This window comes from Daldinia vernicosa, assembly GCF_022497035.1.
Source record: "Daldinia vernicosa strain CBS 139.73 unplaced genomic scaffold F5Y00scaffold_43, whole genome shotgun sequence".
Taxonomy (NCBI): Eukaryota; Fungi; Ascomycota; class Sordariomycetes; order Xylariales; family Hypoxylaceae; genus Daldinia; species Daldinia vernicosa.
In genome coordinates, this window is record NW_025953959.1 from 144,949 (window position 1) to 172,220 (window position 27,272).

Consider the following 27,272-nt stretch of genomic DNA (forward strand, 5'->3'; position numbering starts at 1 on the left):
CCTTACCTAGCAGGCCAGTCTGTTAATCGCAGATATGATGATTATTTTTCACACTATTATTCCGTGGATAACAGCATTTGGCAATGAATCTCATTTGCGTAGGTATCTAGTGGTGGTGGTATCACAAGCATCGGCTGTCTACCGTCCAACTTTCGGTGAGACAGCCCAAGTAGATGCAAAAGACAGGAAAGGGAAAAATAGCAGAGATGTATCAAGAATATCGCCCCATTGCCAACCAGAGGAACATCGCAATGGACAGGTGCTTTTGCCAACCGATCCATTCATCTAGGTCATTCGTCTATCTCGTACCATCATATCGGGCATGGTGCCTTTTTACCTTTTCCCCTCGAAATATTCACATCGTACAGAACATTCCCCTTGTGCAAGATTTCCACCTTCCCTTCCTTCACTCAAGTAAACAAGGAGGTCAACTTAACCCTTGACCTTGTAGATAGCCTCGGCTAGGCGTCCGACGTTGTCGGATGTGATGCCAGCGACGCTAATACGACCATCCTTTGTAGCATAGACGCTATGCTCCTTGGCCAGTTTCTCCATGGAGGCCGCATCGAGACCGGTGTAGGCAAACATGCCGATCTGTGAAGTGATATGGCTCCAGTCATGAGCGCTGCCGAGCTTCTCAAGGTTTTCCTTGAGGAGAGCACGCATGGAAATGATACGGTCAGCCATGCCCTTAACCTCACCTAGCCACTGCTTGTTAAGGGCCGGGTCGTTGAGGATCTCAGATGCGATACGTGCGCCGTGGAGCGGAGGGTTCGAGTATAGGGGTCGGATGAGGATCTTGATCTGAGACTCGAGGCGCTTCTTCTCCTCGGGCGACGAGGCAACGATGGAGAAGGCACCTACGCGTTCTCCATAGAGACCCTAGTTCCATCCTCGTTAGCCCGGTCACAATGCTTCAAATGAGTGGGAAGGGTAATAGGTGACGTACCATATTCTTAGCAAAACTTTGCGCTAGGCAGATGTTATGGCCTTGCTCGACAAAGTGTCGTACGGCGAAGGCATCCTTGTTTGTGTCACCGCTGGCGAAACCCTGGTAGGCCATGTCGAAAAAGGCATAGTGACCTTGAGCCTTAACGGCATTGCTAATCTCCTTCCACTGCTCGGTGGTAGGGTCGACGCCAGTCGGGTTGTGGGCGCAAGCGTGGAATAAGAATATACTTCCTTTAGGAGCGGCCTTGATGTCCGCTAGCATTCCTTCGAAGTCTAAGCCGATGGTGTTCTTGTCATAGTAGCGGTATTGCTCAACCTTGAGACCAGAGTCGTGGAAGACTGCTTTATGGTTGGCCCACGAAGGAGTTGGGATGTAGATGGTCTTGTCGCCCGGATAGAAGCGGGCCAGGAAGGCAGCGGCGATGCGCAGAGCTCCAGTGCCTGAGATAGACTGGGTGATGACCAGGCGTTCAAGGGCAGATGAGCCCTTGCCATAGGCCAGCTCGGCGGCTGCCGTGGTAAACTCGGGGAGGCCAGTGATGCCGAGATATTCCTTATTCAAGCGCTTCGCGACGATCTTGTCCTCGGCGGCACGGACGGAAGGAAGCACATAAGGCTTGCCTTGGTCATCTCGGTAGGCACCAACACCTGGAGAGGATTGTTAGTCTTCGGGGAATGCCGACGTCCGCCTTGACCATTGAGATATGGGGAGCGTAATAGGAAAGAAAGAAAGAAAAATATGTCTAACGTACCTAGGTTGATCTTCTTCTCAAAGGAATCGGCCTTAAAGGCTTCGGTGATACCTACGCGGGGTAAGCGGGATGATTTCAAGCTTTAATTATTAGTATTAAGAGAGAAGTATATACCAAGGATAGCCTAATGAGTAGTAGGAAACCTTTATGTTAGCTATTAACTAAAGACGAAGCCTTTACGAATCCGAGATAAATCCGTAGCAAAGACGGTAAAGGTAAAACTCACATCCTACATAATTATTCCCATATTAGCATTTCTCACTCGTTTATTACACTTTCAATTAACTCAAAAGTACGGAATAACGAAAAATAACATACCGGAGGGCCTTGAGGCACATTGGCCCAGGTAGACCCAGCTCTCGTAGCCTGGAAGGCAATAGCTGAGGCCGGTCCCCGACAGGTTGCAGCTTGGCGAGAGGCGATGCGGAGTGCGGGAAGCATGGTGAAAGAGATATTTTGTTTTATCGGATATTGAAAAGAATGATAAAAAAGAAAGAAATGTAAAAGGAGAAAACAACAAGAAGAAGTTTAATATTTCACAAACGTCCGATGGTTAAAGTCCGAAGTTAGGGAAGACCCAGTGACTTGTGTGAGTAAATTTTAAAGATGGTTTGGGAAAGTTGTCGAACGATGTCGGATCCTGATAGAGAATTAATTAGCTGATAGGGCAGATGGGAGAATTTAGCTCAGGGACCGGGGCTGCTTGCTGTTTTCAGGTCAGATCAAGTTAAGTAAGTCGCGACCCGACAAAGCTTGCAAAGGGCTAGGTTAGAGGCCTTGGTAATTGATTGGCACGTCACCTAAAGTCCACCTAAAGTTAATTCCCTTCGTCCAGATCACAGTTCCTTCCCCAGGTTTTTCAGCGCAGCTTAATTATTAGCGCACCAATGCTTATCCCCAGTTGAGGCCCACTACTCCGAATCGGCTTACCTATTCCCGGTTGATCATCCAATCCCGTCCCCCGGCGTCAGGGCGTTCTCTTTTATCAGATCCGAATAGGCCGATGAAGTGCTGATCCACGAAGATCCATCTACATAGGTACTTCATAAAAGGCGTAATTCTTTAACCATGAACGGCATTATATCATTACTCATGTCTCATACAAACAACGCCATTCCTCCATGCGCCATGCCCACTTCGGAGATTTCCCGGATGCTATCATATCTGCTCTCCATGTTAGATCTTCTTCCCGCCGTGTTTCCGTTGTGATCTCCATCGCCTAATTGCTCAATCTCTACTATTTCGTCTATCGTTACTGAACTTCTCTCGCTAAAAAAGGTATATCGTTCTGAGTGGCCTGGTGGCAGCGGCCACTGTCGACTATCCCAGACGTCATCATCGCCGTTGAAAATGGATGCAGGGGCGACGATAGAACCCCTTGTATCCCCCCAGATAGAGCTTCGGGTGGTATCAGAAACCGAGTCTCTGGGCTCGTCGGTGCTGCCTTGCTCTATCTGAGATACTGTACTATCTGATGATGTTCCTAGCTCTCGTTTCGGTATCTCCTTGATATCGCGCCGCTGCTGTCGCCGGTAGCAACGCACTGCTACTAGGGTCGCGATTAGGAACGTCGCCACTGTCACCGCTGATGCGACGATAGCTATGATCTGCCCGGTGCTAAGACCAGTTTCGTTCGACGACATATCAGATATAACCAAAGGTTTTTGGGCGCTACCAGGGTGGAGATGTCAACATAAGATTTCTTTTAAGCCGGCCCTTAACGTCACAACCCTCCAGTTTGCGATATCGAGGGGCTAAAGGTAGGGGTTAATGTTATGACAAGACGATAAACTCGCTCCTGGGGTCTTTATCGGACGAAGGACCTGCCCGTAGACGTAGGACATGTGCCGATCTGCTCTGGGATAATCTGGCCCTTAACGCAAGTGAAGCATAGACCAATCACGGGTAGCATGAATCTGATTCCATCCAGGATAATAGCCAGGTAATGCGATCGTTGTAGTTGAATCAGACAGTTGCAGGATTAGACTTTTACGTTCTGCAGACCTCAAGTCTAGTATTTGATTATTTCCAAAACTCGATAGACGTTTGTTCTCAAAGTTGACTGTGTCCATACTAGGATACACCAAAGATAAATGGGTTAGAATCTGCGAGAACAACACCACTTGTTTGGAAACGCTTCATAATAATGGGAATGGCGGAGATAGCTAGGTGTTCTACACGTCAAACTAATAACGGTCTCGGCGGGGGATTGAGAGAGAAACACCCTAGATTTATGGTGCCCTAGAGACCGACACAATCTAGAAACAGCGCATGTTTATCATAGAGTGATATAGGATGTAGTAAGGGAGGATTCGCGGGAAGGATGAAGAATCGATCGACTTGAGATCAGCTGCCATGTGCGTAGAATGGCACGAATCTATGTCTTAACAGGTGTAGCCGTCATACGGCTACGGCGGGAATTAATACAAGTTGGTAAGTTGGTAAATACCTTATAAATGGGCTTAGATATAGGGGGCTAGTCTAACAAAGGTCGACATCGCGACTGAGCCGCAATGTGACATACGGTCAATAAGCTCATCGTAACCCACCATAATCCGATTCATCTCTCCTAAGCTCAAATTTACTGCTTGATAAGGAGATATATCGAAAAATTGCGATGACGTGACTCTTTTAATTCGTCGTTTAGCTATATATCTAGGTACCTAAGGTATATAGATATATACCTAGGTAGATATAGGTATAAAGCAGATAGTTATTTGACACAAAGAACAAATAGTAAGTTTCTTCAATACATAGGTAGCATTCAGCTTATCCGAAATAGGGGGCGCATTCCGCATATATTATACGCTCCGTCATGTGGCTGGGGAATTTCTGGAGGATCATAGAGTACAACTTACCTCTTACGACTTTTCCGGTGAGTACTACTATCTTGCATGGAAACCAATCAGGGTCTACGTTGCGAGCACGGTAGCTCCTCGAAGGAAGTAGAAAGGTAGCATATAGATACGTAGTAGGCGGTGGTGAGGCGTAGGTACACCTTCGACTGTAACCCAACCCAGATCCTACCAGCCACTCCCAACCAAACAACGCTCAGGGGTCTTGGCCAATAGCTGCTACCATATAAATGAAGTTCCCACGACGGCTGATTTTCAAATCATAAATTTTCGACAGCCTCGTGGGTTTCAGATTTGGTTGGCCTGGATTTATTCTAACTCTTTATTTATAAAGATGCGAAACGCGACCCCAAATTCCTGGCATAGGTAATTTATTTCACTGCGGCCCTCCTCCAAGTCACCTTTATCAGCTCTACACAAACTTTGGTTGTATGTAGCAGCAGCAGCAGTAGTAGTAGTAAATATCCTCCTTTCCTCGTAAGATAGTTTTGAAATGTGTGCTTCTCACCTCGAGCAATTTGCCTCTTTGTAAGCTTAAATTACCAGCCTTCTAAAATATGATATCACGCTTATTTCGAGAGATTCAAGCGTTGTACTGCAATGTGGATAGAGATGAGATTATTTATAGTAGCATAGAGCAGCTAGCTTATGATTGCAAATCCTACTTAATTTTTCGGTGAGTGTCCGAGCAGGAGAAGGTAAATGATAGTATCTATCAATATTGCATTGGGTGCTATGATAACTACCTGAGTATTAAGAAAGCTCGCGACGTAATCAATACGAACAAAGATGTAAAGCCAAGACCTAGAAATTTCATTTAGAATCGGAGGGACGTAGCCTTACCCATTAGGACTTTAAAGGGCAAAAATAATTTCGGGAAATACAGAGGTTGGGACGGGGACAAAATGAGTTAGCTGGATTGAATATAATAGGTAAAACGGCTGTACAATTAATTATTGATATGATCCATCCTATTACCTCGGATGGCTACTCAAAGATACCTGGTCTACCTACTATGAGAGCTCAACATGTTACATGGTTACGGGTGACCAACTTACATCCCCTAATTTGCCCAACGTTGGGCATTTTGACAGTATTTTCACTTCACCAAAGTTGGTATCGCTTAATTGGCCCCCCAGCCACGTTGCTACGGTATTGCTATCCGTTTCTAGTACACCTACTAAGGACATTTTGTTTATGGGATATTATATAAGCAATGAATAATCGCGGTTTTCTTTCATTACCTCTCTAGGTCAGTTAGCTTGGAAGATACTATTAAGGACTCTATTTACTACCATTGAGTAAAAATATAAGATATCATTGTCATTCTTAGTTTATTGGCCTCATGATCTAATACGGGATAAGATTCGTTCGGATCGGTATTACCGATATTAACTCTGTAAAAACGTTCCGGCGCTTGTTCCGTTGTAGCAATCTTTGTGACCCGAAAGTGTAGAAACTCCTCACAGCCTCGTCAAGCCATCACACGCATGACTCACGTACATAAATATCCCGAAGATTTCGATAGTTTGGAAATAATGGGTTAGTTGGTTAGTGGGTTGAGTCCCGGAAAGAGATAAGGACACATAATTCGAATTGTCCTGCCAAAGCTTGTACTTCAGTAGCATTGTCCTTGGCTACCTCATAGCCATAAACTGCTCGAAAAGAGGGACGGGATCATGTTGTGTAACTGACGATCAGGGTTAATTTTAATATTTTTACATTGACTGCAACTGACATCCTTACTGCCAGCGCGTTAAGCCAGTGGCTGGTAAAACCAGGCATTCACTATTCACCATATCCTTAGTATATTCGTATAGGGTTATGTTTTCTCTCCACACCTTTAACGATTACCACCTAATGCTACCCACTAAGAAATAAGACGTCCGTGGCCTGAACTTGTTCTTGAAAATCAAATAAAAACGCGAGACGTGTCTCCAGTTTCTTGTTTACAAAGTCAGCACCTTACCGCCATGGGAGTTCATACACACGGGAAAACTAGTAAATTCAAAAAGGTTAGTTAGAAAGTCAGCTACTTAAGCATGTTCGATACACTACAATATTTATTCATCTATATCTAAAGCCGACATGTAAAGCATTGACAGTCTACCCGTTAGAAGAGGTGGCACCCACCTTTTTCCTGGTCACCAACGGTACTATTTCTTATCAAGTCTTCCTATCTAGGTAATCAAGTAAGTCCTAGAACTCATAATAAGGTACAATCGAAGCATCTACGGAGTTGCCTATTTTCCCCCTATTGATGTTTCTTAGTTGCTTGCCTCAGGGGGGTACCGGCTATCCTACCTAAGGCATCAATAATCTTAATGTCGTTTAAAACATACAAACCAATAACCTAGTAGATTGCCACATGGTGTAATGTTTAAATTACTCGGAGAGAAAGGCAAGTTTTTCTTGTCTAGACCTGGGCGCATTCACAAACACGTATGTTGATACAGCCCGACATATTACTCAATATTACTGCGGAAATGCCTCCATACTGCGGCAACTTGCGCACAAGTCGGAGAGGATGTACCATGTAGCCCAAGTAAATTATACTACGAGTCATTTTTCACTTACTCAACGATGATTATGTAAATCCAAAACCTTCTATGCGTTATTGAGTTGGAATTGGTCCAGTATGAGTCCTCGAGGAGGATGATCCGAACATTCAAACTAGGATAGTGACACGACTCTTCGTCACAGACTCTCCCAGCGCCATAACGAGGAAGATCCCATTGCAATGACTCCAAAAAGTCACATGCAGCCACGTCAGTCATTAAGACTTACAACACTATCACTTTTGTCCACCCTGTAAGGATACATATGGTGACCCTTGGCGATCCGTACACGTAGCCTACCCCAGAGGTAGGTAGGCTCTGATTCATCGGGCCGGAAAATGAAATTTTATTTCTATTATGCCTTCGAAGGATTTGTGGCGGCCAAGATCTAGCCCATGGACCACAAAGGTGGGATAGTTGGAAGATTAACCCTTTTCCCTCCCCCTCCCCCTTACCCTTCCCTGCCTAGGTTATTTGACTGCTACGTTAATATCATATACAATGTAGACCATCATTAAGCGGGTTTGTACCTACTGTAACCAAATGATGAATAATACGAATAGGTAGTGAGCTAAGACACTCTGACAGTTGGAAAGAAGCCCTACCTAGCCCCAAGGCCGATAGCTGTTTCGTCGGCTTGCAAAGAAAATATGTCTACTAACGACCAATTAAATCATATAGCGTATCCAAACAATGTACATAACACATCAATATGAGGCCAATTCGGAATCAAAGGTCGAGAGCTTGACTTGGTATGTCTGCTCATAGGAAATTTTAGGTATAACATTGACACCTGTCACGCATGCATGTAAGGACCTCATTCGTTAGCATCGCAATAATGTGAACGGGTAGTTGCATACGTTAAATGTGACGATAAATCTATAGCTACCAACGAAAATCGGCGCGAGTTCCAATAACTTCCATACTTTGCTGCATGGATGTAAGTACCTACTTACAGGTAGTCAGTTTATAATTATTCCACCTTCTTCTTTGGCCAGGGTGGAAATTAATCAGCAGCTGACCTTAGCTGCATGGAACAAATCATCTTAGGCCCAGAAACATGCTCTGCTAGTGTTTAATATTTTTTTAATAGGGGGTTGCGAGAGCTTAGAGCAAAAGCCCGCAGGGACAATGGCGTCGAAAAGACACGCCACACATCCTTCGAAGATAGCCGAATCGGATATTACTACGTGAGATATGACTTATCACACTTCTCGCATCGTAACTGTGGGAGGGTACATTGATGAAGAATTTCCTAGGCCGGCCGATGTACCCAGGAGATTACTGACCTTAAATATGCCCACAAACCATGCCAGAAGGACGATACTTAAGCAGGAATAACTGCAATCTGAAGAACGAAGACGCAGACATCATGAGCTGAGGAGAGCTCTAATACGATCACCTAGATATGCCTGATCAAGCAGTAAGTTTAAGAAACTGATGCCAAAACCTCTCGATCTGGGCTAATTCTCTCAAGGAGATTCGTCCCGGTAGAAGAAACCGAGAAGGTTGTAGCATACAGGGAAGACATGGACAGCCCACCCAAGCCGACACCAGCATGACCCCAGCAATTAACGGGAGAGGACAACTTACTGTCGACACATCAATCCAAGACGCCCTAGAAAGGGAAATCGTCCTTGATAGTACGGATTATAGCTCGGATGAACACAAACTACCGTCTGAGCAGATGCACGAACCCGACAATCATGGAGCACTTCACGGTGGCGATAGCGAACGGCTGGTCCACGATAGACATCCACACCTTGCTTGCTCCTCCTTCACACAGGCCTTCTCCATCCAACAGCCTGCGAACGGTTCCAATTACGCTATTTCAGAGGGTATTAATATTGATACCGAAAAACAACCTGAAGGAATTGAAATCCATAGGCCGACACCCACGTGTATAAACTTGGAGCAATACCTAGCTCAGCAGCAGGTTGTCGGGAACCACGCGTTGGAATCCTGGGAGGCTGAGACTTTATACGATGGCCCTCTTCGACTAATTCCTCAACTCGCTAATCCCGGTGACTGGCTTCTTCAAGTAAGAGCCGACAACGATCATTATCGGGAAAGCGACCTGGAGACAGTAAGGGATGAAACTCGTAACGGGATTTACGATTAGGGGTATCGACTGGCTGAGCATTATCTACTATAAGAATTTAAGCTAATTCAAAGGTTCTTTGGGGTAATGGTAACTGGGTACTAAGAAATCGCTTCCAGGAGAAGTCTTTAAACTAGGTAGCTCATGTATAGTTCGTGTTTAGCTCGTGTATAGTTCATGTATAGGTGGGAGGGCAAGTCAGTAGTTAGGTAATAAGAGCTCGTGACCCTTTTGAGGCTTTGCAAATCTCCGAAGAGCCCCGTTGATAATTTGAAGCTAGATGCTAACCTAATAAAATGTAGTTATTATTTTACTACATGCATCCTTTATTTCGCCGCAACCCACTTCGTCGTTGTGGTACTTCCCAGCACTCCAGTTTTCTTGACCACATGTTCGCCCTACTTACTAGTAATCGCCTCAGCCCTTCTACCGTACAGTGCAAAAATAATAGTAGCGAGGTGGGTATTGAATTATCAAATTCAAAAGATTTCTAGAGAATGTACCGCAAAATTAACTAGGTTAGGTACTGTTGATATGTGCAAATTATAATTAACTTATGTCTAGGTAGTCTATGCTATTCCTACAATCTTTATTTCATTCTTTATTTCATTCTTGGTTTTAGACCTCGGCGTGTTCCTCGTGAGATGGCTCCTCAGTAACACCTTCCGGCACTTTGCTGCCGTCCCAAGAGCTGGACTTGATAGGGTTGACGTGAAGTAGATACATGGTATCAACCTCTTCTAGACTTCGGTCCTTTGTCTCGATCACGAAGAAGTAGACGATAACAATGAGAGCCGCACAGCAACCGGCAAACACAAAGCCATAGAAATAGTCGATCGCGTCGGTGATAAATCGGGTGAAGAACGAAATCATGCTGTGCCATTTGTTAGCGTCTTATATATATAAGATCGTAGACGGGTTTATACTCACAAGTTCCAGAACCAATTGGAAGCGGTGGCCAAAGCCATACAAGGAGCCCTGTATCGAGAAGGGTAGAGTTCGGCGACGACAGCCCATACAAGTGGTCCCCAGGTAGTGGCGAATGCAGCGATTGCAAGACAAGAGAATACAATCAGAGCTGAGCCGGCTTTGGGGGTGTTCAGGGGGTTGGTCGAATCTAAAGCGTAGTGACCGACGAAGGCATAGATGCTATCACAATAAGAATTAGTTTCAAGAAAGATACCACCAAGCTTCTGTGACGAAGGGAAAAAAACTTACAAGAAGCACACCATCATGCCAGCGGCACCGGCGATGAGCGCCTTTCTGCGTCCAACCTTCTGCACAACGTATAGACCGGCGATTGTAGTTGCGACGTTGACCGTTCCGAGGATAATTTGCGTGACGTAGCTGTCGCTGAGACCGGTGGACTTGAAAACCGTTGTACCGTAGTAGAAGAAGAAGTTGGCGCCCGTTAGCTGCTGGCCAGCTTGGAGTACCATACCCAAGATTGTTCTGTAAAGCATCCTGGGCCCGGTAAAGATTTCGAACCAGCTAGCCTTACCACTGGCCTTCTCCTCGTCCAGCTTCACCCGAATCTCAGTGATCTGATCGTGGACGCTGCGGTGTTGGGGGTCGACACCAGCCAACCTTGCGATCGTATTGCGTGCCTGCTCTTCTTGACCCTTGCGGTACGCGTGTCGGGGACTCTCGGGGAGAACGAGGATTCCGAGACACAGAACCAAGGACCAGAGAAAGCCGATACCGTTAGGGATACGCCACGACGCGCTGGATTGCATGTCAGCAGTACCCCAGTCGACCATGTAACTGGTCCAGATGCCGAGGGTGATGAAAAGTTGGTATGTCGATACTAGGATACCACGGATGATGGCCGGGCTACTCTCGGACTGATACATAGGGACGAGGACGGAAAGGGCACCGATTGAGCCACCGGTTACAAAACGACCGATGGCAAACTGTACCCAGACCGTCTCCGAGGATATCTCGATAACGATTCCGACGCAGGACCACAGAGCCGCAAGCGATATAGCCAAGCGACGGCCGAGGATGTCGGCGAGTTGTCCGGCAATCAGGGCACCAATCAAGCACCCGACGGGGAGAAGACCGACAATGGTTCCTTGTCTCGCTGCATCGAATATGTATTCTCCACTCTCCGTCCTTTGGCCGAAGCGTCGGGCGAAATCCTCCATGTTGAAGAAACCTGAGATCTGACCGCTGACATATCCGAACATGAACCCTCCTATACTAGCAACGACGCCGAGGAAGACTGCGATGAAGGTGACCTTTTGCTGCTCTACTGGAGAGGGTTCTGAACCCTGCTCCTGTTTAGTAGCAGGGCTTGCCGTACTTGAAGTTCCGGCATTTGGTGCTTCCACCTGATCGGTGTGATGTTTAAGGAAAGGCATACTGTACAGTATACTGATAGGTATGCCTTCCTATCGACGATATGAATTATTGTTAAAGATGAGTGTGGGTGACTTATTGCAAGCTGATGACGAGCTTGGGATGTGAGGACTCTCTTTTTAATAGAGATGGCCCATGGTCTTATTTTAAAAGTATTTCTAAACCTTGAACAAAACTCTACATAGTATGTACTTACTATACGGAAGAAACTAAGACCAAAACTACTTTTTTTTTTTTTCTTTTCTTCCTTCCCCCTGACCTCGCCCACTGCGTCATCACCCCATCGGACTCGTGACGGCGTGTCGCGCGAGTACTTACATAGTGGAGTGTACGTCGGAATAGGTACCAAGGTTGATCGGCGGTCCCGATGGAACCATAGGGAACCACATATATGGGCCCATCTCATGAGCAAGCAACCTCATGTACTGAAGAGCTCCGCTGCGGTTAGTCCCGACAGAGCCGCTCTCCGGCGGACCCGACTTTCTAGTTTCTTATTAGTCTTTGACGAGCGCCGGATTGCCGAAGCCACTTCGCTTCCCTTAGAAGAAATCGGAAGACTTATTCGCGAGTTCGGTAGCAAAGTGCACGAGCTCATATAGAATGCGGAGCATGCATGGTTTTAGATATCCCCAGTTTGATGAATTGATGAATTGATAAACTTATGCCAAAGAATTAAAATAAAGTTAATTATTTCCACTAAATTTAATTCTCGCTCATACGAGCATAACATAATGCGTCATTGGATAAGAAATCATAAGGGGACTTTTTAGGGTGGCCGAGCAAGTACCGAGTCGGTCCTGTTGTGGAGCCCAAAGCGGCTCTGCCCTGGGTCTCTAGTTCAACAAAACTTCTTATTTTCTTTTTTTTTTCTTGCACCGTCGCCGAGAGAGAGGAAAAAAAATAATAATTTATCTCCTGTTGCCCCATACGATAGAACGGTGATATTGAAACACCGGTGGTACGGCATTATTACTATGTATACTACACTATGTATGGAGAAACCGGAGAACCCCCGCGCTATACCATAGTATTTTTCTAGTCACATGGGGTTTTGTTTTACCAACGAGACTTTTTAAAATGGAAAGTAGTAATTTTCTTAATTTCATCTTTCCACTTTTTTGTTCTCTGCTTTGGTCCTCGTATCGTCTTCTACCACTGCCATTTCAAAAACCCCCCCCTGGCTTGGTCACGGGATATATACAAAGTATCCAAGCGCGCTCTGGTGGTGAGATAAGGAGAGAGTCTCTGTTTAGAATGATTCCACCGTACATACATAGTCCATCGCGCCGTTGAAAAGTCGGGGCTGTCATATCGCTAGTAAAGGGGAAAAATATATCCCCTCGTGGATCCTAACCTTATATTCGGGCCTTTCATAGCAATAAAGCTGGGGATCACATCATGTCTCCTCATTAGTGTAACAACCCCAATTTAGATCTCATCTCTGGGGGATAAGATACAATTCAATGTAAAGGCATAGAGGGTACTATCGTCAACAACTTCATCTAGCGTATATCTCGGCGGCCTAATCTTTTCGTTCGTAATCTCACCCGCTTCCTTCTCAGGTGACCCCCGACGTTACCCACCGCAAACCCAGTTTCGACAAGTGTGGACGTGGCAGTATTATCTCCCTGCCAGTCCATTTTCTGCTTCTCCTAAATGAAAGCCTCACTCTTGGTCCCCGTTTCATCTCTTACACCCCGTATTTTCTCCATTGCCTTGGAGCATGGCCTGGAGCAATTGCTTCTACGTAATGGCAAAGGCACTTACGGGGATATTCCTACTCTTCGTCTTCTTTAGATTCTCTTAGGCCCTGATCGCGGCCGAAGTCGTATTTCCCTCAGTAGTAGTAGCGCAGAAGAAATAACCACCCCCCCATCGTTCCAGAAAACAAATTTCCGCTCTTACACGTGCATTCCCCACGGAGTCGTGCCCCTTACCCCCATTAAAAACAACATCTCGCAGGAGATGCTCATGCAATCGATAGTCCCATCAACACCCTCCTCTCAGGGGTATTAATGGAGCTTACCCTTGTCGTGGAAAGCTAACAAAGCTACGACGATGGTCTAGACTTCCGGTCTCACGTTGTTGAGGCCATATTCACTCGGGCCATATCGTCGTACCTAAGCAGCTATAGCAGCATCTGACATTTAGAATTCGTCTGTAAAGGAGAGCGTGGCCATATAGTTGACTAAAATATCTCATCCTCTAAGTGCAGCTCGGAAATCATCGCTTAAGCCAGAGTTAGGAATGTCGGTGACCCTCATACGTGCAGGCGGCCGTAATTCGGACGATACCTACTCGCTATAGGATCGTCCATATGAGGCCGGACTCTCTCCGAAACTGGCCGGTAAACCGGCTCCAATCGCACTACGGAATACTAGCCCCGATGTTTGATAAACCTATGAGAGTAGTTATCACAGCTTGATTAAGTTAGTCGACGTCGTTGTATCGATTAAATCCGTTTCCAAGGCCCGCTAATCTAATTTGGCTCCTTATCTTGAATCCTCTGCGAATAAAAAATGCCAGAATTTCATGCCACGCCATCAGCCAGCTTTATATCATCGAGGGCTATTCCGCTTTATAATCTTGGAGTCTAGAAAGCGGCATCATATCCCGTCGATCAGCCCCTAGTTGTTCTGCATCGCTCGTAGTTGACGAATTGCATTCGATCATATTAGTTCGTAGTCGAATAATTATCCAAGAAATCAACATATATCGAAGGGAGTAGATGTACCAAATAGGAGAAGGAATGAAGATCGTTCCATCTAGCTGTACATAGTCTATCTACTTATCTCTAGGTATCTTCGGCATTTACATCTTCAAACATGGTACAAGACGCCGATGATCCATTGCTATCCTTTATCTTACTAGGGTAATATAGGTCGATCTACGACATCTCAAACACTAGCATTTAAGCCACGCAGATCGTCAAGATCAAGATAAAGGCATCTCATGTAAGGGTTTACAACCCAGCTAGTTCTCTATGAAATTCTAGAACGATGATTTTTGGTAATGTTTTAATAAACCTATTAATACGTACTGAAACTTTAACGGATGAATAGGGGGTAGGTTACGTAATCTGACGATGAGCTGAGACTACACACACTTATAAGTCAAAAAAGCAGACAAGTCCTTCACGTACGACCATAGGATCTGGAAAATTCGGGATCCCGTCCGCTCTCCCCTAGACAAGCCGGATACCGCCGGATTAGTAGTTGGGTCGGTGACGACCAGCGAATCCCCGGTGTTGTACGTTTTATTTTTGTCAGTGTCTTTTTTTTTTAATTTTTTCTTAGCCCTTCCCCAACCCCCTTTCGTCATGATTATGCTATACCCCGCCATAGATCCCGTTTACCTACTAGACTATAGCATGGGATTGTATCCCATATAACTTTTGTAAAGAATCTGCCAATTATTCCAACCCCATGTTCCTCTCCTGTTGTGATTATTGGCAAAGTCCGGGACATGCCGAGGACTTGACTTCACTTGTATAGACGGGCGTTTCCTTTGGCTGGCCAATTTATTGGTAAGTAGTATATTATGTATGTACAAGTATATATTATGAACTGACTTTAGTGGATATATCAGACGGCAAATACTGTTAGTTTTCTTAATAGGGGCTTAGTATTATATCCGACACCCTCGGAATGCTCCGGTAGATGAACTTTCACTGGATCGGTGGTTACCGGAGGCAAGGTTCGATCATCACTCACCACTTAAGTTATTGATTTCGGAGACGTCTCCGTACGCTAGCTGACTAAAAATTGCCACTACGTCCGGAGCCGGTAGAGGGATGACGGATGACGGGCTCGCCGTGGTTGCCGTGGCTTAACCGGAGCTTAGCCGGAGCTCCGGCTTCTAATTTGGAAAGTTCATGAATCAATTCATATCAGTTGATTCCTTACTAAGTACCTAATTTGAAGGGCAATTTATTAGGCACTCGTATAACTCTTGACATATCCCGAAATCATAGCGGAAAGGGGTATAATAAACCACCGTTAGCCGAACTCCGTATGCAAACAACGCCCCCTAAAACAGAACATAATATGCTTGTCATCCCTCATATTCAGATCTCATACGGACCCCTCAGCTCATCCACGCCCAGTTTCCAACCACTCTTCCGGTGCCAGGTAACGCCAGTTGCTCAAACACGGCAATACTTAGATCTAGATCTGTAGCCGCACAACCGACACATCGGTCTACCACGGTAACGTCTACACTCCGGTTCCCCACGCCGGCTTCGACAAAGTCTCTTGTAACTCTGATCTTCATCCCACAAAGTGGATTCGCGTTCGGATCAGACCCTTGGCTCGCAGCATCGAAGATAATGTGAGATACGGAGACAATATTCTCACCGCTGTTCGACTGCACGCCGCACGCACCCAGAGATGGTTCGTAGTATGTTAAGTCGCCGGTAAACACGCTTTTGTTGCTAGGAAGAGGCAAGTTTTGAGCCTTAGACGAGCGACGCGATAGACCAACGCCAAGGCCGATAGCCAGAGGGGTAATGACGAAGAGGAAGATGGCGGCAGGAAGGAAAATGCAGAGAAACAGAAAACGTCGCGAGCGTCCGAAGTAGGTTCGATGTGGCGGAAATACCAGATCTAGACGCTTGCGCAACGAAGAAACAAGCCTAGATTGTGTCGTGTCATTCTCAGCAGTCGAAGGAGGATATGTTGGGAGCGTAGACGCTCGACCAGATTCTTCTTTGGCTTGCTCAAGGTCCGCGGTTGTTGAGCGTTGAACCGAAACAGATAATGGTTCATCCAGAGCATCCCTCGAAGGAAGGATACGGCCTAGCAGAGACTGACGAGGTCTAGGAGGGTGAGTTATCGTCTCCCATTCTGGAAGTTGATAGATTGGCGAAGGTACAGTCGGGACATCTCCACCATGGTTTGCCATTCTCACAAAAGCATTGATAATCTAGAACGACGTGATAACGAGAGATGGACGAATAACGTAGTCGTGATGCTAAAACGATTGTTTAACGAAGATTATCGCGGACTCCCTTCAACACATTCCGTTAGGGAATCGGAAAGGATAATATTCGGGCAGAAAACTAAAGAAGCAGGTCGAAAGCGATTATGGATGAGGGCATCTTCATCCTCTGGACGAGACGCATTGAGAGGATATCGGACTTGTAAAGAGTAAATGCTAACACGGAAAATGATGCGAACTGATAAAATAAAGGAGAAGGGAAGGGGAAAACAAGATGACTTCGAGTAGGTAACGTGAAGTCGAAAACAAGCTTTTGCTTCCTTTTTCTAACCCTCTTCTCGTTTTTTGGCGGGGTTGGGGTTTTGGTAGATGGCGAAAAAAAAAGATGCGGGGAATTGACAGGGCACCTTATCACAAGTACCGAGAAGAAAAGGTACGATTGCAGGGGTGCTTTAGTGTACTTGTTTGTGTAAGGTCGTAAGCTTGTGAGCCTGTGAGCCTGTAAGCCTGTAAGGGGTATTTGAATCTTTAAGGCAAGGGGGGGCTTCAATTCTCAATCTATCTCAATACAACATCTTTGTATTGTTTGACCTAGATTGGATTTTAGCATTCTCTTGTAGGTATACAGATACCTACATTAATCCTTATATTATCTTTATTTATATAAATTAAAGACTCGCAGGTCTCGACTATAGAGATCGGTATAAATAGGGGCAATAAATTAGGTAAGATACCTCGTATGAGTATAAGTATCGGACGAGGGATAATAATTTTTGCAGCAAAGCAATAAATACTACCTAATACCCCCAGAATCACCACATGATTACAATTACAAGATATAACAAGTCTTTTCGACCCTAAGACAGCTGAACCCATAATCCATCGAAATTTGCTGGCCTACCTACTGGCCTCGGCATTGACTCTAGAGAAGGGTTCGAACTTCCTATTAAACTGCGCGACTTCGGTGTAGGACGATCGGGCAAGATGCTGTGGCGAGAGTCCTTCATCATAGGCTGCTGTATACCTAGTGTTCCTGATGTAGAGGAATAAGGACTACCGCTGAGCAGTGGCGTGGCCACCGTCCCGCTAGAGTTCATGCTTCCTCCCCAAGGCGATTGGTTCTCAAAGCTAACTTGAGGTGGTAAGCTGTCCGCGCTTACTTCCATCGACCTATAGTGCATTGCCTTATATTTTTCTGGGACCGACTGAGGTACCATGTTGTACCTAGACGAACCGAAATATTCGACTGTGCCAACTTGCGAGGGCATCTCTTCGTCGCTATGCTTACGGTCATTGTGTTTCCTGCATTTCTCTAAAGGTAAAGAAACCGAGTGAGCATGAGCTGAGGAGACCACATACAATAAGTAGAGGAAGGATAACGTACCACTTACGATCTGAGCGAAGCTAAAGACGATTAACGCACTAGAGAGTATAGGAACCATCTGACCAAAGCTTTTGGCATCATTTTCTGGGTTCTCGTTGTTTTGTAGGGCAATCCATCCTGACCTATCAACCCATTTTCGAAGTTCGAATATATAACGTGCTGATATGACGGTGACACCATAGCTCAAGATTATGCCTGCCAGAAGATATATCGTGGATACCCACTGCGAGATCTTCCTTGCGGTTGTTCCGAGGCTACCGCACTTTCGAAATTGATTGCCGACGCGGCCTCTCCAGCCGGGTCTGCTTTTGCTGCGTCGAATTAACCTAACCAACTCGGCAATTATGGCGGCCCCATAGAAGAGAAGGATGATGATGTATAGATTCCAGCCTTGGATTTTAATGCGTGATGTCGACTGAGAGATATTGTTCTTAAAGAAGGCATGGGCGTTCGAAGTCGTCTCCTCTATCGTATCTATGATCGTATCGTTTCCGCCCTGAAAGCAGGCGGCTGGGAGGAAGATGGGACTTTCAGTCTCATTTGCGTATGGTATGCTAGTGGGAAATGGCATTTTCACGTCTGCATTCTGGTTGGTCATAAGCAATCCTGTGACTGCGAAAACAGCTGTTATCGAGAGGACACGAAGGGCGGCTAGCCATGGGAACTTCCAATAGTTTCGGACGATAGTTACCGATATTAGGTGCGTGGCGCAGGTGAGAAGCATCATGTTCGCGACGATGTTATAGTGATAGGCTGAGATCGTACAGCCTCTCCAGTACCGAAGTGTGAGCGCAAACGCAGCTCCCGTGAAGACCTGCTGGTCGCTACAAGCAAGGACCAGAGTTTCCAAGACATCAGAGAAACTCGTATTATGTTGTCTTTGTTTCTTTTGTCTGAGAAAGAAATGCTGTTAGTTAAATCATACACACCCCTCAAGTCACAGAAGCCTGTGTTCCTCTTACTTTTCACTATAGGTCGTCTTCCAGTGGAACCTTTTGGCCAGTTTCCAAATAATCGACACGGTACCGGTGATTATCGCAAGCGAGGTAACGGCAACGAAAACAGCAAGAATCTATATTCCATAAGCTTTAGAGCATTGCAAGGGTCAGGTGTAGAACGCACTCCTATGCCAGCAATATCTGGATCTCCGGGAAATTGTCCTTTAGTATAGCTCCCGATTCTTGTAATCGGTATTTCGCCCATGGTGGTGTTTCCACCCTCAATAGAGCAATCTAAGGTGACGTTGTAGTCTGCCTTGCAGTCAACAACTGAAATATACGAGCCCATCGTGCCCAAAAGATATTATAGCGGCGGTCGATTATACGAGATGAGTTAGTTCGAGCGATGCGTTATGAAAGCATACTCGTTTTCAATAGGATGTACCTTTCATCCAGTTGGGGGGGATCCGGCATAATAAAGTGCAGAAGCCCTATCCTGTGTCAGCTTATCAAGTATTATATTTATACGTATAGTTAGCACGAGAGCGAGGCGGTACTTCTGCTGTATGCCGTGTAATGTCTTCCCAAAGCCTCGTACTAATTAATGAAACGATTTACTACAACATTTACGCCAGCGGGCTCCGATGCCATACGGGGGTATGCAATGGTGATTCTTCAGGTTAGAAGCTGACCATATTTTTCTCTTGCTTGACGAGCCTGAGAATAATGATATAACTAGAAAAAGAGAAAAAGGGGTTGCATTTTTACTATCAACGCTCGTGAGTGTGTAAAGCTATGCAGGATAGCAATCCGTCCCTTGCAGCAAAAGAATAGCTGACTTAATTATTCAAGATAAGGTGTCTGCTGTTCAACTAGCTCTACCACACCTAACCTACCTGTTCCCCTAAGGTAGGTAGGTATCTATAGAAGTACTCTACAGATATTGCGGATGCATATCGGCATCAAACAGCTGAAAAGCCATGTGCCACCGGCAACGCGCATGGTCTAAATATGAAACACGGCTATGGTGATGGTAAGCTTGGGGGCTCCAATCATCGTTAGTGGGCGGTGCAAGAGGGGATGGTTCAAGAGAGATATATTCTAAACTAGACAATAGCTTGGATAGATATCAATAGTAAGGGGTTTCGAAAGATATCAGCCCTTATATATATGTATTGGCCCTGGTAGGTTAGCCCTATATATCGCTACAATGAGCTATTAGTTCAAGCTTCATAAGCACAAATAATAGAGACACAAGTAACGAGAAGAATTGAGATAATAGAAACTGAGTTGGCAAGTGTGCTCTTTCGCACCTTAATTGCCAATCCGCCAAATACATGGACGGACGGCAACTCCTCCGTAAGGGGGAGTATCCAACTACCACTAGAACTGATTAAAGACATTACAATGCAATCGAGGACGTCAAAAGAGAAAAAAAAAAGGTGGAAGAACAGGTAAAACCCAGCCAGCACGCCCATCCCATATCTAATGCACTCCTTTTCAACCGATGGCCAACATCGCAACCCCCGTGCCGAGCTCAGGGGCACTGAAAGCTTTGTCCTCATGACCGCTCCCACGCAACAGGATTATCCAGGAGACCAAGATGGAGAGAAAACAACATCAAAAATCCCGTCTCCTTTTATCAATTGCCGTGGCCCGCCGCCGTTTCGTGCTTGCTATAGCTTCCCCAACTCCGCGCTAAGCCAAAATGTCAAAAGTTGGGTCCGGGCCCCTTTCCATACCGTCTACCCGCCTAGGTGACAAGTATATACACAGGCAAACACCAGGGGATGACGATTCCCCAGAGGACCTCCCCCAACTCGTCCCACAAAGCAAAAAAAAGAAAAAGAGGATTGTTTCTAAACGCTAGAACTGCGTCTTGGCGACGAGAATCGAAATGATTAAAGCGAGGCGCTGCCTCTAGGTCGCCGGGACGCCTTGTAATTACCCTATCGGGAACCGTATTTACAAGTAACGACGGCCACACCATTGGGGCGGTATGGTTCACTAGGGGAGCGGGTGCGTATAACCGAAACTTAACACGCCCAAGGTAAAATACTATGTTCGTATGCGGTTCTGGTATAAGTTCGGCACCGTGCTGATACCCCTCCATGAAACCTAGGAGGTGGACAATTACCATAGCGTAGCTGAGCCGGCGACGAATACGTGGCCATATGGCCCGTTGCAATAAATGTAATTCGAAACGAAATAATAATGTATGTACGGCTTATGTACGGCTTAAATAATAAGTGAAGAATGCCGTGTGGGAAACAACAGCGTAAAAAGCGACTAGAAGCGCAACTTGACTGGGATAAGGGGCTTAGCAGATTCGGATATCCCGGACGGAGGGGATCACTGAGGGTAAACCATGTTGAAGTCAAAGTCGTCCACGTGCGGTACCTCGTGGTAAGCCGTCATAGGAGTGACGGTTGCAGACGACGAAAGTGCCGAGTTATACTGGTTCATGTGGTCGTGAGGAGTTATGGCTGAAAGATCCGAGTTGAAGTTGGGCGACATGGTGGCGGACGATATGCCGTTATTGAAGTTGAAATCAGCGGACGAGAGCGGCATCCCATTCATGTAGCCGACGTCGGTGTTGACGACTAGGTTGCCGTAGTTTACTTCGAACACATCGTGATTCGATACCTTGTGTGGCATATTGAAATCGGTAGGATATGATTCCATACCCCCAGCTTCAACATCTACAACCTGGTGGGCCATGTCTTCGTCGGCGTCATCGTCGTCGTCCTGCTCGTATTTGCTGACCCAGATCTCTTTCATCCAGTTCTTCAACTCGCTCATGGGAGGCCAATCGCCACCGCCCTTGCCTCCGCGCTTATCTTCGTCGCCGCGGTTATTACCGTTGCCCTTATTTTTCTGCCGCGACGGCTTCTCTTTGAAGTGAGTGCGGCGGAGATGTGCGGCAGCGTTGTAGTACGCACCATACTTCTTCTGCGCCTTGCAGGCTTTGCACTTACTAAGAGGATTAACAGCTGGTACACTTATCGCGAGGCCATGCACCACTGGATCGACACATATCCATTTCTTGACAGTAGCTTGGTGTTTTGCATCCCTATGGCGACGGAGCTCATGCTCGCCACGGAATCCGTCTTTATGCTCGTCACACTGGTCGCAATAGACCTTGGGCTGCTTCGGTCTTACGTATTTAGTCTTCGTGATGGCCGTCTTGCCATCCTTCTTAGCACTGGCCTGCGATTCTGCCGGATCTTGCTCCATGCTCGGTTTGGGCTTCAATGGTGCGTTTAAAGCACGCTGGCATTGCTGCTTTAGCGTATCTTTGGCCCGGGCCTTGAGAGACGAGCTTGACCGAGTACTAGCCATGCTCGCACTGGATACCGATCGCTCCATATCCGACGCCAGGAACGCGTCGGTAGGTGCCGAAGGGGCATATTGATGAGCGAATGGGGGAGCGAGGCTCGACCCTACAGCAATAAGAGCGTCTTCGCTGCAATAAGGTCTCTTCCCTAGCGGCGAATTATCGCTGCTGCTGCTATTCTGTTGAGAAGCTTCGTGATAATGTACTTCGCCGCCTTGCGACATCTGCGATCCGAGGCTCATCATCCGTACGCCGCCGGACACGGACTGATTATCGAATAAACTATTCTGTCGGGTCATTGGCGCAGTATCATATGTGGGCGCCGTAGTCATGGAACCGCAGACCGACACATTGGTAATATTGAACTGGGGCACATCAACATCTTGATTCTGCGATGGTACGGATGAACCATACGATTCTACGGTACAGTGAGGTTCTTCATGGAACGGGTGCTGCGCAAAATAGACTTCGGGGTCGAGCATCACGCCAGTCATAGGCCCTAACTCGGAAAGAGTAGGCATCTCATGTCGATGTCTTGACGACTGAGACGGCCGCATAGATTGCGAGTGAGCAAGGGCATATGATGATATAGATTCGTCTCTGTCTACGAAATCCGTTGTGCTAGCACTTCTCATCTGCATACCGCCGTTGTGAATCCGTGATTGGGGGGATATCGGAACGTTGCCGGTGAAGGGACCAGCGGATTGAGTAGATATATTCGAACCGACGCGATCCATCCTCTGCGATGTTGGTGTTTGTTGGGACATAGTTCTGGCACGCTTGATGGCGTGGGCATTACTACTGCTATGCCGGTTCTAATAAACGTCCGTCAGTATGGAGCTAACCAGTCACACACGAGGACGTGGTCAGAAGTAATCTTACAGATTGTCGTGCAACACCTTCATGACGATTATGCACATGGATACCATTGCTGCGAGGAACTGTATTACTTCTTGACATACCATCCTGATGGAAGGGTGTGGCAGGCGTAGCAGTACTCGACAGTTGAAACTCATTATGAACAGCAGAAGTATCAGGTACGCTCGGGCTCGAGGATTGTGTTATTTGCGATTGATAAACAGAATTCTGTAGCTGCGATATTTCTTGCTTCGCTCTGCGAAGATCCTCGTCCTTATTCCTCATCGCCTCCCGATGTGCGACATCCTTCTGCTGCAGCAGAGCCCGGAGCTTCTTAATCTCAAGATCCGGATCTGAGCAATGACTCATGATGCTAAGATCGGGTTCGCACGACGACTGGTCAATGGTGGTGGATATAATTCAACGATGCCGAAAGGAAGGCAATAGATGAGGCGAAATTGGCCGCCTTGAACGCTTCACTCTTCCTTCTCCCCCTTTTTCACACTAATACAAACAGCCTCGCTGGGTAGACCCTCGACGAGAGAGAGCCCAACAAGGATGATTGATGCTATGTTTGTCTCGTCGACACGAGATCTATCAGGCGAGAACAATACCTATTGACGGACTGGAATCCGATCTGGGAAAAGTATGGGGAAAAAGGAAGGACGAAACACAGACTCGGATACCCAGAGACCAGAAAACCAAAAGGACGTTGCTTAATTATGTACCAGTCAGTCAAGACGAGGCTTTGGACCATGCGCGGCAGCGGGTCTGTAATCCTCGCCCGCTCTCTCCCACGCACGATACGCTTGCCCAATCTGCATGTACCGGTATGTAGGTATGTAAGTATGTAGGTATTTAATTTACGAGGATCCCGCGGGCTTAGATCGACTCTTGGCCTTGCAACCTGGCCGGGTTTGGCTCCAAACCCTTCAGACCCTTGCAACGTTGAATGGGTGCCAAACAAGCTAGCGTCCCAGGAACTTGTGTGATTTGACAGGGCGCTTGGGGATGAGAGCGATGTCAGTCGATACTACATAGTAGCTCGCTGGGGAGGGATTTCCGGAGGGTATGATGGACCGTCGTGGCCTGTCAGACTTGTGTATTCTGCTGCAAGAGATGCCCACTTGGACTTTTGGTCTTGGACTTGTTCAAGACGTGCTGACAGGACCGATGGAAAAACTTGCACCATCCGGATCGTCTCGTTCTGCAGCGCCTGGCTAACTAACAGACAAACATGTACGTACAAGCTGCAAGTACTGACGGTCTTAATGTGATGTAACCTTGCAAAATGCAGAGCGAGTTCAACGCTGGAACCTCTGCTACGGGATCTTACAGGTCAGTTTTGCCAGCACCCTTACAAGGGGGGCCCCTCGCCCGAGTGACGCAGTCAGCCAATTCAGCGATCGACCATTTTACTATTACATATTGTACCCAACACGGTTGTTTCTGCAAACTCATCAAGGCAATCTGGTGTTGAAGAAACACGTAGACAGGGCACTGTAAGCACCAGTGTATGACATGTTACCGAGCCATGCTACCGTAACTAGCACATGTGATTGCAATTTACAGAGAATTATCGGAATCCGAAAGTGTCATAGTAGGTGAAGCGGGTGGTTAGATAGACAAGTGGTAGCTTTGCTTAGATACATCGTCTAACGAGTAGCTAAGATTGTAGCGCCGTTATCAGTTCCAATTTTTGTAATGACGACTTGTCGAATTCGGTCATGGAGAGGGGACTGAGGTCCACTTGGATCTCTAGATGATAATACATAAATAGCAGAAATAGTAGTGTAGACGGGCTAAGACTTAGGTCCAGCTATGGACCTAAAAACGATGGAAGAAATGTGAATCCCATCTTTCAAAGCATTGGCAAATCCTCGGAGCCCGATGGTTCCTCAAAGTATGTAGTAGTAGTAAGTAAGGCCTGACTGCATAGGTAGGGGTTGGAGAATAAGTTGTTGTAATTTTGCATACTCGGTAGAATGTCGACGATGTGAAAAACATCAATTCTCTGAGTGTTCGGGCGCCTTTCCGGATCTTTCTCGTTTCGCTGTGAAGCCACGCATGCACACACCTGGTCATGCATGTTTCCCTTATCCGTTCTCTGCTCATCGTCATCCAAAACGTGGGGTTGCATACAGAGATATTATGGTAGTTAGGGAGAGAATAACTCATACCTCCTAGTATATTAAGTACTACCCAAGCCAGTACCCAGGTATGGAGAACTGGGAGATAGAATCTCGCCGGTTGCATCTTGCATTTCGATAGGATCGACTTATCGGGTCGGTCGTGCGTAAGCTGTGTACATATCCGTATGTGGTAGAGTGTTGTGTGTACTACTGCATACATAGTTGTAGTATGAGTATGAGTATGCATATACTATGTATGTGTATGTACGAATAGAACGGCCGCTCTTCTCGCTTGTGGGAAATCTTGCTTATTGAGGTCCACTTGAAAGTCTTTCATCTCTTTTCCCCCCCGGCGCTCATAAGCGCAGCACGGGCGGGAAAAAGAAATACCAAAGATGGGAAGAGCTGGACCACGCATCGGTCTGCAAGGGAGAAACCTCGTGCCCACCGTCCATGGAGTCAAGGACAGATGCATGCAATAGCTTGCATATCCTAGTTGCCAATGTTTGCCTTGTTTTCGACGAATTTAGTATTCATTGGGTCTCAATGAGTCAAGTGGATTTCTCGAGAGTGAGGCGACCATCCCCGCGACCCTTTTGAGTGGCTAATGATTCTTTAAGCGGACCAGATCCCTGGCGGCCGACGGTGGGCCGCGCACCAGAACATGTCCTGACATGTCAGAGCAATGTACGTATGTATATCGTACATTATTTTATATTGAAGCATTAAGATTGGATGTATGTACCTAGAATACCACTAGCAGCACATTGCTGGCTGTGGCTGTTGTTGCCCTTATGTACGAGGTTTTGCATTATGAATGCTATGTAATGAGTACTTGTTATTGGATAATGGAGAAACGTGCGATGTCCTGTTCGATTTGATATCGGCTCAATCTTGGTGCTCACTTGCTCAGAGATATTCGCAGATCTAGGTATCTGGTCTTAGACGAGCGGCTGCCAGGCGGATATCGTATGGTACGCAAAGATGTTGAACGCCCAGTGCACACACACTTTTTTTTTTATTCGGCTGACCGCCCGTCTATGCATGCACGGCCATGCTTCCCATGCTTCTCATGCTTCCAATGCATAGAACATTGGATTGGACGTAATCGGGTAGCGAAAACAGTCGTTGGTAAGCTCTCGTAGCACGCGTTCATGGCTGCCACGTTCAAGCCTATCCGAGTTTATCTAACCTAGTAAGTTGTTAAGGAGGTTAAGAATGACGACGTTAGGGATTCAACTGATTCTCCTGGATCCCTACTATAATCGATGAACATGTCTTAATGTAAGATGGTGATTTCAGATATACTATTTTTGTCCCGCTCAGTCGACATATCATATCTAATACTCAGGGATAAGTTCCAATACTCAACCATCACGTCACCGCGGCCTCTTCGTACAATTAAATTTCAGCGGCTTGGCATCCGTTGCAATATAACTTCCGACGATGTTTAATGACGATGTATTATTGGTGCTTCAAGCCATATGCGACAAGAAATGTGTTCCGGGCATCATGTCATCGTCATCCGTCGGATAACAGATCACCGCGGAATTGACGTAAGGAAGTAGGACGAGAACGTGCTTAGCTGTGATGCGGGAGATTAGATCGTGCTTCCGGTGCTTATTGCCTGGATCTCTCCAACATGTAGTGTGACATGCGCGAGAGGTCGATGCTAACCAGTGGCTTACGGATAGACGCCGGCGGTGGTATTGGTGGTAGTGGTGGTAGTGGTGGCATATGTGCGCTTGCTGTTTTGCTCGTGGAGTATTGGAGAGATGGAGGGGAGAACGAAATCTCTTGTTAACAAAGCCGCATCCAATATCCAAATGTTTAGATGGTCCAGATGGTCCAGACAGTCCAGACGGTCCAAGGCTGCTATGTGGCAGATTACAATCGATCAAAGCTCTTACATAGCATTGCCGGCAGTTCTCCGCAAACTGACGGGTGGACCGAAAGATGTGGACCTTTAATCCGGAGCAACCCGGCGGCATGCTCGGTGACAAGGAGATAGGTACACTACGCATTCCGCGAACCGATCACGAGTCCTGTTATAGAAGGTAATAGCCTGGATATATCTCGGGGATTGCTGAGAAGCGATGTTACGGGG

The 27,272-nt window shown here is 46.5% G+C and overlaps 8 protein-coding genes across 8 annotated transcripts; 1 reads left to right on the top strand and 7 right to left on the bottom strand.

Moving 5' to 3' along the window:
- Positions 1-12: 12 nt before the first annotated feature.
- F5Y00DRAFT_243777 (aspartate aminotransferase) lies at positions 13-2,650 on the bottom strand. The gene is made up of 5 exons (XM_048008731.1): positions 2,634-2,650; positions 2,018-2,571; positions 1,704-1,754; positions 950-1,599; positions 13-882 (listed from the first exon to the last, which is right to left on the bottom strand). Exons 2-5 carry the CDS (start codon positions 2,142-2,144, stop codon positions 433-435), a joined length of 1,278 nt encoding a protein of 425 aa, XP_047862435.1. The 5' UTR covers positions 2,145-2,571; positions 2,634-2,650; the 3' UTR covers positions 13-432.
- Positions 2,651-2,703: 53 nt separating this feature from the next.
- F5Y00DRAFT_243778 (uncharacterized protein) lies at positions 2,704-3,755 on the bottom strand. Its single transcript, XM_048008732.1, has one exon. The coding sequence runs from the start codon at positions 3,344-3,346 to the stop codon at positions 2,801-2,803; it is 546 nt and encodes a 181-aa protein (XP_047862436.1). The 5' UTR covers positions 3,347-3,755; the 3' UTR covers positions 2,704-2,800.
- A 4,101-nt stretch (positions 3,756-7,856) lies between these two features.
- F5Y00DRAFT_243779 (uncharacterized protein) lies at positions 7,857-9,734 on the top strand. The gene is made up of 3 exons (XM_048008733.1): positions 7,857-8,056; positions 8,131-8,539; positions 8,594-9,734. The coding sequence occupies exons 2-3, from the start codon at positions 8,525-8,527 to the stop codon at positions 9,236-9,238; spliced, it is 660 nt and encodes a 219-aa protein (XP_047862437.1). The 5' UTR covers positions 7,857-8,056; positions 8,131-8,524; the 3' UTR covers positions 9,239-9,734.
- On the bottom strand, positions 9,735-11,755 carry F5Y00DRAFT_243780 (general substrate transporter). Its single transcript, XM_048008734.1, has 3 exons — positions 10,436-11,755; positions 10,148-10,366; positions 9,735-10,091 (listed from the first exon to the last, which is right to left on the bottom strand). The coding sequence occupies exons 1-3, from the start codon at positions 11,578-11,580 to the stop codon at positions 9,836-9,838; spliced, it is 1,620 nt and encodes a 539-aa protein (XP_047862438.1). The 5' UTR covers positions 11,581-11,755; the 3' UTR covers positions 9,735-9,835.
- Positions 11,756-15,664: 3,909 nt separating this feature from the next.
- Positions 15,665-16,480, bottom strand: F5Y00DRAFT_264512 (RlpA-like double-psi beta-barrel-protein domain-containing protein-containing protein; the record flags this gene model as incomplete). Its single annotated transcript, XM_048011673.1, has 1 exon — positions 15,665-16,480. The coding sequence occupies one exon, from the start codon at positions 16,478-16,480 to the stop codon at positions 15,665-15,667; it is 816 nt and encodes a 271-aa protein (XP_047862439.1).
- An 893-nt stretch (positions 16,481-17,373) lies between these two features.
- On the bottom strand, positions 17,374-19,103 carry F5Y00DRAFT_271966 (uncharacterized protein; the record flags this gene model as incomplete). Its single annotated transcript, XM_048012893.1, has 4 exons — positions 17,374-17,828; positions 17,901-18,793; positions 18,863-18,972; positions 19,023-19,103. The coding sequence occupies 4 exons, from the start codon at positions 19,101-19,103 to the stop codon at positions 17,374-17,376; spliced, it is 1,539 nt and encodes a 512-aa protein (XP_047862440.1).
- Positions 19,104-19,921: 818 nt separating this feature from the next.
- On the bottom strand, positions 19,922-20,497 carry F5Y00DRAFT_143117 (uncharacterized protein). The gene has a single exon (XM_048004385.1). The coding sequence runs from the start codon at positions 20,401-20,403 to the stop codon at positions 20,062-20,064; it is 342 nt and encodes a 113-aa protein (XP_047862441.1). The 5' UTR covers positions 20,404-20,497; the 3' UTR covers positions 19,922-20,061.
- Positions 20,498-21,190: 693 nt separating this feature from the next.
- Positions 21,191-23,402, bottom strand: F5Y00DRAFT_254589 (uncharacterized protein; the record flags this gene model as incomplete). Its single annotated transcript, XM_048010185.1, has 2 exons — positions 21,191-22,990; positions 23,058-23,402. 2 exons carry the CDS (start codon positions 23,400-23,402, stop codon positions 21,191-21,193), a joined length of 2,145 nt encoding a protein of 714 aa, XP_047862442.1.
- Positions 23,403-27,272: the final 3,870 nt, after the last annotated feature.